The sequence below is a fragment of the Capricornis sumatraensis genome, chromosome 17 (assembly GCF_032405125.1).
Source record: "Capricornis sumatraensis isolate serow.1 chromosome 17, serow.2, whole genome shotgun sequence".
Lineage (NCBI taxonomy): Eukaryota > Metazoa > Chordata > Mammalia > Artiodactyla > Bovidae > Capricornis > Capricornis sumatraensis.
The window spans coordinates 51,291,236-51,305,867 of NC_091085.1; the positions used below are offsets into that span (position 1 = coordinate 51,291,236).

General features: G+C 47.0%; 1 protein-coding gene across 3 annotated transcripts in view; it reads left to right on the forward strand.

Moving 5' to 3' along the window:
• Window positions 1-3,887: 3,887 nt before the first annotated feature.
• Window positions 3,888-14,632, forward strand: part of GOLGA3 (golgin A3) — a 37,284-nt gene continuing 26,539 nt past the window's right edge. Inside the window, exons 1-4 of one of the 3 annotated variants that reach the window (XM_068989695.1) lie at window positions 3,888-4,024; window positions 6,264-6,496; window positions 8,658-8,770; window positions 13,162-13,820. In XM_068989695.1, coding sequence (XP_068845796.1) covers window positions 3,888-4,024; window positions 6,264-6,496; window positions 8,658-8,770; window positions 13,162-13,820 — 1,142 coding nt within the window. The remainder of the gene's footprint in view (window positions 4,025-6,263; window positions 6,497-8,657; window positions 8,771-13,161; window positions 13,821-14,632) is intronic. The other 2 variants (XM_068989696.1, XM_068989697.1) reach the window with 2 other exon arrangements.

Consider the following 14,632-nt stretch of genomic DNA (forward strand, 5'->3'; position numbering starts at 1 on the left):
TCTCTTTTTGTTTGGGACATGCTGCATGGCTTGCAGGATCTTAGTTCCCCAGCCAGGGATCAAACCTGGGATCTCGGCAATGAAAGAGCAAAGTCTTGACTACTGGACCACCATGGAATTCCCATGCTCTGTTGTATCTGAATTGCCAATAGGACCATCGTAAAGAAGGTGGAGTAGATGGAGCTGTTGATGTGCGTTTACCAGATCAAAGTGATCTGCTGTCTGGGGGAAGCTGGAGATCACGTAGTTGCCTGAGATGGTAGTTTCTCAGTCTGAAGTCTCTTAATGTCAGACAGTGGTGAACCTAGAGTTACATACTTTTTGAAGTTCTAAGTGATACCTTTGCTTCATCTCTTCCCTCTGGGAAACACAGAATGCAGGTGGTCAGAAATGGTACTGTGATTAGGCTGATCTCTGTTTTTTTAATCACAAAATGGAGTACATGTTACTAATAACAGCTTCCTTGTGATGTACTCCCAGCTGTCTAACCCTCCTTGTCCTGTTTTTGTCAGTAGTCTGAAATAATGAGGCCTGGATGACTGAGTCATGCTAAGTAAAATTCACATGAGGCTGAGGATACATGGAGAATGCCAGTGTATTATAGATAGGGAGGCATGTCCCTTCCCCAGAGGCTGCTTCTGGTGTTCTGTGAATCCTGTCTCTTGTCTGGCTTCAGGCAGGGCTGTGTGTGAACAGGAGCCACTTTCATAAGTTACCAGAACAAGCCACAGTCACAGGGTCTCCAGGGCTGCACCATTCATCTCAAGGGGTGGGGGTTGAGGGGGCAGTTAGGGCTCCTTGGGAATCAGAAGACTTCTTGTTTATCAAGAAATCCAAATAAAGGCAAGCAAATGCATGGACTGTGCATTGCTATTAGGCTCAAACAGCCTGACACATTTCTCTCTGTCTTTGGTGTGCCTTCCTCAGTGCACGCAAACATCTCGGCCAATGCTCTCTTTCCTGCATAGTGTCAGGGTCAGGTGTTGTCACTGCTTGCTTCAGTAACACATTCCCTGTGGCTCCTTAGATGCTTCTCTGACCTGTGGCCATTTACATGCTGCTCTCCCAGTTTGTACCTCCCAGGTGTTCTTTGCCCTCCCAGAACTGTGACTCCCAACTGCATTGAGTAGTAGAATTATCCTATATTTGACAAAGCATTGTGGATATTCAAGGATGCAAATACTGTATCGTTTTGTTTTCGAACTACTAGGTTGGTTGCTAAGGGGTAGGACTTGGTGGAGGCAGAGATTTGTTTGTCAGCAGCCTGCATTGAGCACTACTCTGTGTAGGGGATGTTTGAGGGGGTAGGGGCAGACCTGGAGTGGTGATTTCTGTGTCTAGGATCTTACAGGGTGATGGAAGAGATGGGCACACACACGATTGCCGTGTGATATTCACCGACTGAATGGACATGAGTTTGGGTAAACTCCGGGAATTGGTGATGGACAGGGAGGCCTGGCGTGCTGCGGTTCATGGGGTCGCAAAGAGTCGGACGTGACTGAGCGACTGAACTGAACTGATGCACGCAGGGGTATCATGATGGCACAGAGGGGTGCTTTACCTGAGACTCAGGAGACTTGAGAGCTGTGCCTAGTGGCAGACATGAAAGGATCTGGGGGGATTTGCCTGGTGGTCAAAGGGAAAAGGGCATTGGCAACAGGGACCAGCTCTGAAAAGCACTTATCTGTTGTTGTTACCCTCTCAGGCAGGCATCTTAGGGAACATGTGATAATGTAGGCAGCTTCACCCCACCCCCACAAGACAGAAACAAAGACATTTCAAAGCAAAATGCAAATATCTTCCTTTGTTAAGTAGCGTTTCAGGATGGCCAGCACTTACCATACACCGTAGGCAGGGACAGTTGATTCCACAGCCCACTGTGTGTGTCCCAGCCCGACCATCTGTAGTCACCTGTCTGTGAAGTGAAGCCTGTGGTGAAGGGACAGCCTGGGTGTGCCTTTGCCTGGCCTTGCGGGCATCACCTCCTCTATGGTGTCACTCTGGCCAGCTTACCACCAGCTGTGCCCACGGAGTGAGGGCAGGCTCAGCAGGTGTCCCAGTGGTGTGCTCTGCAGCCAGGTCCCTGTGAGATGGTGGCTTTCAGAGGGACCTGTGGACTGGCCTGTTTGTCTACCCACCTTCCAACCTGGAAAGTGTCTCCGTGGATGAAAGAGGTTACCGAATGTTGTAGAGACAGAAACTAAGTTGAGACCTCATTGCACATAGGATCATGTTTGGTTGACCTTGGTACCTCCCTTCAGACATTGTTGTAGTCCTCAAATATTTCCTCGCACCAGGCACCATGAGCCAGCAGCACCCTGTGCTTATTGATTCACTACACTGGATTGTAGCTACTCATGTTTTCACACAGTTCTATCTGTGATCCTTTCAAGTACAGAGTTTTAGTACTAGCTCTCCACTTGATAGTAGACATGGGACATCCCCCAGCACTGGTTAGGACTGCGTACTTTTAATGGTGAGGGGCTGGGTTCAATCCCTGGTTAGGGAACTAAGATCCTGCAAGCCATGAGGCCACCAAAAAAAGAGTCAGCATAGCCTTTTTATTCATAACAGCACTTATTAATCCATGATGTTGCTGGCCTGTCGGGTGCCAGATAGCAGAGGGAAATGTGTGGATGATTGACACTGCAGTTCAAACACTGCTGGGTTCCCATCGCTAGGTATTCACAGGTTGTGCCAGCCACTAAGGACTGCCTGTTCATGGGTGACAGGGTGACAGAGAACTGTGGAGAAACAGGATCGTCTAGTGAGAGTCAGCTGTTGCTTAGGCTCTTCTCAAAAACATCTATGTGGCATTTGGAAGCCGTGGAGGAAAGTCCCGTAAATTTTTGTCCTGGAACTCGTGAAACACCAAACAGTACATAGGGTAATATGAAATCTTATCTTCAAGGAAGTAAATGCCACCATTTCTGCAGAATAATAGCAGCACCTTATCTGTTGAGGAGGAAACGAGGTGATAATATCCTTATTACATTTCAAAAGCAGTAACCAGTTGCCAGGCTTTGGGGCAGTTTTGCTCCCTTAAATTCAGCTTGGCAGAACAAGCTGAAAGATAGCAGATCTTGTGAGAAATGAAGAATGCATCTGGTCACCTGCTGTGAGGTCCTTTCTCTGCCCCCCAGACCCCAGTGGCTATTTTCCATGTGTCCTCATCCCCCCATGCTTCCTCCATTAGTGTCCTGTTTACCGTGCTGCTACGTCTTCCTTGTTGACCTCTGGTTCTAAGGCATGGCCTGGGCACTGACATGCCAGGTCTCCTGGGAGAGGAGCTCACCCTTTGACCCCTGTGAGCACTTGGGCCTCTGTGTCCAATACTAAAGCCACTGGCCCCATGCACTGTTTACATACAGGTCAGTTAAGTTTAAATAAAGACAGCTCCTCAGTCATCCAAGCCCCACCCCCAGCTCTGCGGATTACATGGAGGAGCTTCTTACCCTGGTGGGGGATGGTTTTCAGCAGTCATCAGTGCAGATGGCCTTCAGGGATGGGCCAAATGGGTCTGGGTCAGTTTTTTATCCTCAAAAAATAGGATGCTGTAGGTGCTCAAGGATTATTTGTTGTATGAATATATTTAATATACAGATGCATGTTGGGAACCAAATGTTAGTCTTGGACTTGTTACTTCAAATCTGACAAATGAAGTTTCATAATACCTTCTTTCTCTTTTTATTCCTGTCAGGTAGCATGCATGATATTACCTGGTTTGATTTCAGGCCATCTGTGAGACTGTAAATCTCTTCCCCAAAATGGCAAACCTAGTGTGGTCCGTCCCAGGAGCTTTTGGCCATTGCTAATGGCAGAAACTGAACTCGCTCCCAGTTCACTTGTAGCCTCTGAGCGTCAGCCCAGCCCGTGTCACCCTGACCATGGACAGTGCAGCGGCTGTGCAGGAGGGCCTGGTGGAGGACAGATCCGGCAGTGGCACCTCAGCTCAACCCGAGGGCCCCCCAAAACCCCCTGGCTCACGGGCGCCGCTGGATCAGTGGGATGAAGCCCAGTGTAAGTTGCCAGTTACTCTGTGTTCTGCTCACATCTTACCTTTAAACAGGAGAACAGAGGTCGTCTTGCCTTTTGGAAGAAGACAGTGATGTCTAAGAGCTTAATGAACTTTATAATTCATTCAGAGTGTGTTTTTATGTATTTTTTTAGTTGAGGCCAACTTTAACTCAAACACCATGTGTGTCAAATGAAATGGGAACTTTCTGGAGCTTTCTGCTCCAGAGGGATGGAGCAGCATGGTTTACCCATAAGGCTTGTGCAGATCTTCACTGACACACTGTCTCCTGCCTAACAGTCTACCTTTTTGGTTGGTTGGTTGTCAGATTTTTACTAACTGGAAAGTGTGCCGCTAATGCTCTGAGGATTACTGGGTCACATTTCCATGTTAGCTAGTGGCTTATTCGTGTATAGGAAGCACAGAATAAATGACTGCTTCCTCATGCCCCTTCCTGGGCAGTGTGTGCTTGAACATCGTAACATGTGTATGCACTGATTTACTAGCAGAAACTGCGTTTCCCTTCTGGTAAAACAGTGCTCAGGCACCTGAAATGGCTTTGCTGCTTCCTGCTCCTTAAGTGCCAGGTGAGGCCGATGCGGCTTGGCCCAGGATCAAGGGTTCTGCAATTGGAACAACTAGGTCTGCCGCTAACAGGAATGAGCCCTCAACCAAGATCCTTAATTTATTTCCGCCTCACTCTCTTACTGAGAAAATGGAAAGATGAATGGTCCCTGCGTCTTTGTGTGTGTGTCAGTTACTCAGTCATGTCAACTCTGCGACCCCATAGAGTGTAGCCCTCCAGGCTCCTCTGTCCAAGGGGTTCTCCAGGCAAGAATATTGGAGTAGGTTGCCATTTCCTTCTCCACCCTGCATCTTAGGGTGGTGGTGAAGGCCCATGTGAAATGTGAGCACTTGGAAAGCACCCAGGAGAAGGGGCTGGCCAGTTTTTGTGTCGTCATTATTTGTTTCTCCATAATTAGACTTCTGTTTGGAAACAAATCAAGTCTTATTATTTATTAGGCCTTCTTTTAGATTTTTTTTAAAGTGCAGTGTGACACTCAGTTATTTTCGTATGGAAGAGGGACGCTTTAGAGACTCTCCCAGATTTGATAAGCCCATTAGGAAGTGGTATTGACCTGATTAACTTGCATCTGAAATACCACGATTTCCTCCCCACTCCCACCCCACCCCTCACCTCAGCTGTTTGTGTAAAAGGACAGACGGTTGTGTCAGAGCTGTGGTGGGGTCCTCGCACTCTGTTTTGTGTCTGCCCCCTCCCCGCCACTTTATATTCTAGTTTTCCTTTCAGGGAGGCGTGACAGTAAGTGGCTACGTTAGTTGGGACTCACATTTCAAGTGACAGAAACCCATTTTCAATTTGCTTGGGTACAGAGGGAATTTCCTAGTTGCATACTGGGTACATCATGAGATCCAAGTGGTGCTGACCTTATGGGGACCTGGGGCACTGCAGTGCTTGGGAGCCCCCAGAACATGCCTGGAAGCCTCTCCATGTATCTCCTCGACTCATTGGCTGCCAACTGGCTGCCCATCAGGGGGAGAGCACTTTCCTTTTGATACAAAAATAGGTTTCAGTTAGTGTGTAAGTAACTTGTAGTAATGTTAGTAGAGGAGACTGAGCTTGATACACAGGTGAATAGTCATCACTGGTTAACTTGGGTTTTTACCCATTAGGTGTTTGTCAGTCGGAAGCATAGACTCTGGGTTCTGTCCTCACCTTTGGGGAAATCATTCTCATCAGCTGTTCTAACTCTTCACCTTTGATGTCTCATTTTGGATGATAGACTTATGCCTTGAAATAACTTTGGAATCAGCCCTTTGTAAATGTGAGGCTGTGACACTGGTTAGTACTGCTATTAACAGTGCTTATTAGAAACATTGTTGGCCACGTTTTAAGGATTTGTGGAGGGTTTTTTTGCTATTTTTTTAAAAACAGACTTTCATAAGATTTCTTACTGGTCTTGTTAAATGAAAAGGAAACATGACTACTGAAATTCTACAGCTGTAGTGCGGAAGGTGAGGAGGGGGTCCTGCAGGTGAGGGCATTACTCTGCAAGGTTGAGTCACTTGTCCACATCACCTGCCCTTCGGAAGGACAGGCTTGCTGTCCTCGCAGAGTGAACAGGTTCCTGGGATGTGGAGAGTGCTCCCATGTCTAGATTCCCTCTTCTCCTGTTTTAGTTGTTAAAACATGATGGCCCAGCACACCCTCTTTTCCAGGTGCCAGTGCCAAGGTAAACAGGACTTCAGATGAAGGACGCCAGGGGGACACCTGTCTGAATGGGCCGATACCACAGTTCCCAGAGCCTCCCTCGCCAGCGGGTCCTGATGCGTCTCCAGGTGTGGCTGGTTTCCATGACAACCTAAGGAAGTCTCAGGGGACTAGTGCTGAGGGCATTGTTAGAAAAGAAGCTTTGCAGTCCCTCAGACTCAGTCTTCCTATGCAAGAAACGCAACTGTGTAAGCATCTTCCTGCCGGGCTCTCCCCCACCCCCTCATCCCCCATCCCACCCCCGGGGCCCCTGTCACTCACTGTCCTGGAGAGGCACAGGCCCCGAAGGGCTCGCCCCTCGGCCGTTGCTGTTTTATCACCGTGGTGGGTTGTGCGTTTAACAAATAGCTCCATTTCAGAGGGAAGATACGCTTTGTCACAGCCTGATGGTGACAACGGCACTGGAGGCCCCAGTTTGAAGGGCCTGTGCGTGCATGTCTTCCATCACCGGGGGGGTGGGTGAGCAAGCAGCAGTGGGGATTTCATCTTGACAGTTACAGCTTGAAGGCTTTCTTTTATGAGTTACTTTAATCAGCCTTCATTTTGTGCTAATCCCTGGGGATTCAGGGGCAAACAGGTTGCAAACTGTCAGCCTGAGAGCCCTGAAGCCTCCAGGCTTTTCTAACATGCAAGTTTTCACACACAGACTTGTGTAATCTTACCTAATGGGGTCATTTCACAGCTGCTGCTGTTATACCTCGTCCCGCTTCAGTACTTCCTCCCCTCCCCTCCAGGTCAGCCACCTTCTCACATAGTGCCTTACAGGCCTCTGAAAACAGCCAGGTTGGGAGGATCATTGTTCTTAAAATGGGCCTATGTCCTTCACATCACCGCATGCTCTTCTCACCTAGCGTTGTCACCTGGAGATTGCCCCACGTCAGTTGATGCAGCTCCACATCCATTCTTTTTAGGCTGGAGGAGCCCCGAGTGTGGCCAAGTCAGGGCCAGGGGACCAGTGCTGCAGTGAGCAGCTCCCCGTGCATGTTGCAGCACTGGTGCTCTCACTTCTATGCACTCTATCCCAGGAGCAGAGCTCTTGGTCAGAAGCAGTGGTTGGGTTTATCTCCATCATGGGTGGTCACATTGCAAGGGTGCTGATGCCCTGTGAGAGGACAGAGATGCTGTTTCCCTTCAGTCTTCAGTCTGCTGGGTGTGCAGCAATGCTGCCTTGATGCTTTCATTTGCACTTGCACTCCCATGCTTACTAGAGGGTGTTCACAGGAATTTTTTCTTTATGCTGTTAGTGTCACAGCATACTTTAAACATTTCTGTAAACAAACTGTTAGCATGTCAGCCAGGATGCTGTGTGAAATCCTGGGTCCTGACCTGAGGGGTTTGTGAGCTCTGGCCCCAGGTTCTCCTGCTTTTCCCCTGCCCGCCCCTCCCAGGAATGTGCCCAGCCCTCAGGCCATGCCTCTGGTGGTCTCTGCCATCTGGACCACTTAGTGATGTGAAAAGTATATAAGCTCTTTCATATGAAACTTATATGGAGAGTATGAGTGCACAATCAGTAACAACACTAGTGAATTCCTAGTGAAATTCTTGGCAACTGCTCAAGTTTTAGGGATTATTTAAAACAACAGCAGCCTCCCTCCCAGAATTCATATTTGAGGATGGTGCCGCCCAGGAAGGGGCTCAGTTACAGCATTCCTCTGCTCTCACCAGCCCTTGGCCCTGAGCTGGGAGGCCTGGGTCTTGCCTACCTTTCACTCACTGTTCAGCTCTTTTTTTTACCCAAAGTAAAAGTTTGGGTTTTGATATTTTAAGTTTTGTTAGCTGCCCGAAAGTTGTCAGCATAGTTCCCTTCTTGTCCCTGAGCGTGGCCCTTGGACTGGAGTTGTCTCGGGTAGGAAACTGAGGTAATCTGCTGGGATGTTCCTGGGTAAAGCAGGCGAGTTTGGTAGCATGTTCCTGGTAGCTGCTGCCGCCTGTCGTTCCATCAGGATTGCTGTTCATGTCCCTCTGTAATGTAAGGAGGCAGAGTTAGAGCTTGGTGGGGGCCTCAGAACACACACTGGCACCAACTTCAAGTTCAGTTCTTTAATTACTAAAAGGCGCAAGTGGCACGTGTTGGCGGGATGCCCATAGGTGGCGGTGCGCTGCTGGCGGAGGCACCACCCCTGTGCTGGGCCCTGTGTCTGCCACCAGGTGGGTCCTGTCTGTGGTCAGTGTCCAAGGCTTACAGCTCTCCATCCGTTTGCAAACAGTTCTTTCAAACTAGACAGCCCTGTATTATTTAAAGCTAAATCATATCGGTAATAAAACGCAAGACAGCCAAGCTGCTCTTCTGATTTATCTTCTGTGTGCTATTGTGTTGTGAGTTTCTAAATGGCTGTTTCCCCACCTCAGGCTCAACAGAGGCTTCGCTGCCCCTGGAGAAGGAGGAGCAGGTCCGACTGCAGGCTCGGAAGCGGCTGGAAGAACAGCTCAAACAGTACAGGGTGAAACGCCAGCAGGAAAGAGTGAGTCTCCCTCTCTCGAACCAGCTAATGGAAAAAACAGCAAGCAGTCAGTCATAATTCTAGGATCTGCTGTTTATTTCTCTTTGCTGGGATGGGCTTGTGTGTGTGTCTACAAAGATCATCTTTCTCATGTAGTTCCCACCCTTTGAGGAGATTCCATGGGGCTCTGGTTCCCACCCCTCTGGTCCTTCTTTCCTCCAAACAGGCATGTTTTATGTCTAAATCTGCCATTAGAAAAGCAGAGGCAGCGAACATGTGGGTGTAACCGCTCTCTGTACTTGAGCAGCCAGTCCTGGGTTTGACTTGTTTATTGTGTAAGTGATAGTGTTTCTGCTGAACTTTGCTGTATGTTATTAGACTGTGTGGCGTGTCACACACATGATACACCGTGTGTGCATGTATGTTAGTCACTCGGTCATGTCCAGCTCTTTGTGACTGCACGGACTCCTCTGTCCATAGGATTCTCAAGGCAAAAATGCTGGAGTGGATTGCCATTTCCTTCTCCAAAGTATGTGCATAAGCTTTCCTAAAATCAGTTTTATTTAGGTATGAAATCCTCATTAGGATACTAATGAAAATAGTATTTTTAATCAGTCGAGTGAATCTAGGAAAGGCGTGTGTGAAGGTTCACTTCAGTCTTAATCCACGTTTATTGTGAACTTGAGAAATTTCAAATTAAAGGAATTTGAAACTAAATGAACTAAAAAAAAACATGCTTTAAAAAAATAAAACACTTGCAGTGAATGATTTAGTTGTGACAAGTCCTTATCAGAATTGGCCATTTGTTTTCCCAAGAGAGGATCTTGGCTTTTCGAGTGTCACTGCTCCGAAGCCAATGTAAACAGACTGGAAGAGCCAGCACCAGGCTCTGAACTGACTGAGGCTCCCACCTGGTCAGGGGCATTCAGGCATCTATCCAGGTGGCCTGTCAGAAAATCTTACAGTGACAGTCAGTAGTCAGGAGTTATGTGCACCAGGCAATGTTAATTTCCCCACAGATTTTACAGTGAGACTCAGGCAGGTAAAGAACTTGCCAACGGTCACTTAGCAGTAAAGTGGCGGAACCAAGATACAGACCAGCCAGTGTACATATGCCCCATCCTGTCCTCAGCCTGCCTCTCAGGTTTGCACTGCAAGTCCAAGCTCTGTCTGGGTCATCCAGCATTAGGCGATTAATGTATCAGGAGTTCAGGGTGAAATTTAACATCAGTTCCCATCTTTAAAAATTATATGTACATGGGACTTCCCGGTGGTCCAATGGTTAAGAATCCACCTTGCAATGCAGAGGATGTAGGTTTGATCCCTGTTCAGGCAACTAAGATCCCACGTGCTTTCAGGCAACTAAGCCTGCAAGCTGCAACTACAGAGCCCACGTGCTCTGGAGCCCACGTATCACAGCTAAAGAGCCTGTGCACGGCAACAAAAGTCCCACAGGATGCGACCAAAGATCTCATGCCACTAAGAAAGACCCCATGCAGCAAATTAAAAACAAAACAAGCCAGCAAAAACAGGTAAACTAAAAATGTGCTTAGTCTATCAGTCGTGTCTGACTCTTTGCAACCCCATGGACTGTAGCCCCCCAAGCTCCTCTGTTCATGGGGACTCCCCAGGCAAGAATACTGGTGTGAGTTGCCATGTCCTCCTCCAGGGTATCTTCCCAACCCAGGGATCAAACCCAGGTCTCCCGCATTGCAGGATTCTTTACCATCTGAGCCACCAGGGAAGCCCAAACTAAGAATAAAAAGATACTTCTTTAGGAGTGTAATTCATACTTCATGTCTAAAGGCTAGAGAGGATGAGTGAAAGTGCCCCCGTTTTGTAGTCTGGTAAATACTTTGAGAGTGTCACCGCACGGGTCCTTCATGTAGAGGTGAAGATTGTGTACAGGGCGAGCGCCCTCTCTGTGCTGCTCTTCACGCGACCTTTCTCACGCACCTGTCCTGCCTCAGGGCAGTAGAGACCCTCCTCACCCTTTGTAACCATGCACACATACCAGCATTGCATTAAGCAGCCCGAAGTGATCAACATTTTAGGTTATCTCTAATTTTTTGAAATTGCAAACAGTGCTGCAGTGAATGTTTTGTGTCTTGGTATTCTTTTGTGGGTAAATCCTTAACTGTTAAATTATTGGGTAAAAGGTTTTATGTATTTGTTAGTTGATAAGGACTGGTTTACATTCCATTCAGCAGTCTGTAAGACTGCTAGACTTCTCATCTTTGGGAGGATTAGAAATAATAAAAATTGAATCTTTGTTCTCAGATAGCTGAGAAAAAAAGTACTTCCTAACAATAAGCACCTTTTTACATATTGGCTGAGTGGCTTTGTCAGCCTTTGTCTGTTTTTCAGTTTGTCTTTTTGCTGTGTTGGTACTATATATGAGGAAGTTATTCCCTTTTAGTATTTTTGCAAATAATTTTTTCTTAATTTTCCATGACTTCTTTTCTGGTATATTTTTTGCTGCACATCAGCTTTTTGTTTTTATTCATTTTGGCTTTGCTGCTCGGCTAACAGAATCTTAAGGGATTGAACCTGAGCCCCCTGCAGTTGAAGCTCAGAGTCCTAACCTCTGGACCACCAGGGAAGACCCTGCACATTGGATTTGAATGTTTACAGTCAGAACTTTCAGTCTTTGCTGTTACTTCTTTTAAGGTTTATATCATATTTAAGAGCTCCCTATTTGAAGGATATAAATTCACCTCTTTTATTTTTATACTAAAAGTAAGAGATAATATAAAAAGTTTTCATAAGTTATGTTTTTTATTTTATTATGTAGATATAATCCACTTGCTTGGATGGAGGCGAGAGGTAGGAATGAGCCTCTTTGTGAACTGCTGGTCAATTATCTGAAGGCTGCTCATTTTGTAGTCTGTCTTTTCACTTTTTGCCGTTCTCCCTTAATATCTATAGACGCCACCAATACTTGGGCCAGTTCTTGGGCTGTGTTCTGTGTCATCAGTCCGTCGACTGCTTTTCTTGGTCTCTGTGGCTCTAATTATGGCAGCTTTATAGTGTGTGTATCTGTCTGGGAGGTCCGGTCAGTCTGCCACCCCGCATCCCTTACTCTTCCTCGCTGCTCCAACTCACTTATCCTTGCTGCCGTGTCGTAGCATCGTTCCGAGATGCTCCTCACCCACCTTGTCCCTCACCACTTTGCGACTGCACTGACTTTATAGAATAACATGAACTGAACATTAATTTATTTGTAGAAGAAAGTCATGTTCATTTAGCTTCAAGGAATGTCATCTTCTCATATCCTCAGCTTCATTCAAGGCCAGTTGGGAAGTTCTAGATAACACAATGATATAAGAAAAAGAAATGAGAGATATAAGTATTAAAAAATAGAAGAGGGCTTCCCTGGTGCTCAGTGGTGAAGAATCTGCCTGCCAGTGTGGGAGACATGGGTTTGATCCCTGGTCTAGAAAGATCCCACGTGCCGTGGAGCAACTAAGCCCATGTGCCACAACTATTGAGCTCATGCTCTAGAGCCCAGGAGCTGCAACTCCCGAGCCCACATGCTGCACCTGCTGAAGCCCACATGCCCTAGAGCCTGTGTTCAGCAATAAGAGAAGCCATCACAATGAGAAGCCCATGTACCGCAACTAGTGAGTAGCCCCTGCTTGCCTCAACTAGAGAAAAGCCTGTGCAGCAACAAAGACCCAGTGCAGCAAAAAATATAAGAGAAATGACATTGTTATTTGCAGGTGTTGATAACACTTTAGAAAAATGCTGACGAATCAACTGAAAATTCTATTATTATAAGTTTATTATAATATTATAAAATAATTGGGGTTCAGAAATTGTCAGTTTGAAATACAGATATGAAAAGTAGTTATCCTAGTATGACCAGTTATAAAATTAGAGGGGAAAAAATAATATTTACAGTATTAACAAAATAATTTCTAAGTATCAAATGGCAACAAAAATGGTTTAGAATCTAGATAAAACACTACATAAGTTTCTCTGTCAAGGATCATGCAAATAGATATGAATAAATGGAGGAAAACTGCTCATTATCCCGTAAGTAATTATAAATTTATGGTAATTCTAATTCAACAGGACCAATATTCTAACTTGAAAAATTTCAAGGTTTATCTGAAAGAATAAACATGAGAGAATAGGCAGGGAAATTTTGTGAAGGAGGCGTGATGAGGAAGGACTTGCTCTATTAGGTGTTTTAAAATGTCATCAGGTAACAGTCATGACAGGCCTGTGCTTGGACTTTGCCTGGGATGGACATGGAGGAGTGAGGTCAAGAATGGAAGGCCCGTGATGTGGGAACATGGCGGGAGGGTGCTCTGTTTATGTAATCAGTATGGCCTTTCTTGGTGGCGATTTTTGAATGCTGCTTGTCAATTTTAAACATAATTTTTGTACTTTTTTTTCCTCCTCAGTCCAGTCAACCTGTAACTAAAACGAGACTTTTTAGCACACTTGATCCTGAACTCATGTTGAACCCAGAAACCTTACCGAGGGCCAGTGCCGTGGCTATGACAAAAGAATATTCCTTCCTGCGCACCAGTGTCCCTCGGGGGCCGAAGGTGGGCAGCTTAGGGCTCCTGGCACATCCTAAGGAGAAAAAAAGTTCCAAATCAAGCAAAATTCGGTCTCTGGCTGATTACAGAACTGAAGATTCAGACGTTCGGAATTCTGGTGGAAATGTTCCAGCTCCGGACTCTACCAGGGGCTCCCTGAAGCAGAACCGAGGCAGCGCGACATCAGTGGTGTCTGAGGTCAGCCTGTGCCCCGAGGCCGACGACCGCCTGGAGAATGCGTCCCTGACTGGAGACAACGTGTCCGAGGCTGACGGGACAGAGAGCGATAGCTCCTCCTACAGCAGCGTCTCCGCCCGTGGGACACCAGGCATCCCAGCGAACATGGGGGGCATGCGTGAGGCCCCCTACGTGGTCAGTGGCAGGGAGATCGCAGTTGGAGCCCTGGGCCAGTTCCCCTCCATCTCAGATGTCCTGCAGGCTGCAGCAGCCGAGCACCAAGAGCAGAGGCAGGAAGTCAACGGGGAGACGCGAAGCCGGACCAATAGCATCTGCAGCAGGTGGGTGACGCTGGAGCCCACGAGACACCACCTTCTTCTCGGAGTTCCCACTCAGTCCTTAACATTTCATTTATACACTCTCTGTTGCTTTGTTAGAAAAGAAACTGGGTCTGATGAGTGCTTACCTGCAATGTTAAGGTACTCTGCTTTCCAGGATTTGTTGCATTGATGTGACATGGATTCATGTCTCCATAAAGGTGTTCTGGCCCTGTGCTGGCTGTAAAGGCCCTACTGTGGGCAAGAGTTTGAGCTTTAACTCTCTACCTAAATCTTTTTACTTATCTGTTTCTTAAAAAAAGTAGGGAAAGGGCTTAAACCTAAGGACTTGACCTAATTTTAAAAATTAGAAAAGATGGTTAAGAATTCATCTTCCAAAGCAGGGGATACAGGTTTGATCCCTGGCAGGGAACTAAGGGGAGAAGGCAGTGGCACCCGACTCCAGTACTCTTGCCTAGAGAATCCCATGGATGGAGGAGCCTGGTAGGCTACAGTCCAAGGGGTCGCTAAGAGTTGGACACGACTGAGCGACTTCACTTTCACCCATTGGAGAAGGAAATGGCAACCCACTCCAGTGTTCTTGCCTGGAGAATCCCAGGGACGCGGGAGCCTGGTGGGCTGCTGCCTATGGGGTCGCACAGAGTCAGACACGACTGATGCGACTTAGCAGCAGCAGCAGCAGGGAACTAAAGTCACATGTGCCTCAGGGCAACTAAGCCCAAGTGCTGCAACTAGAGAGAAGCCTATACCACAATGAAAAAAAATTGTTTTAATTAGGGGAGACTAGCCAGAAGGGTGTGAAATCTGGAGAGTAT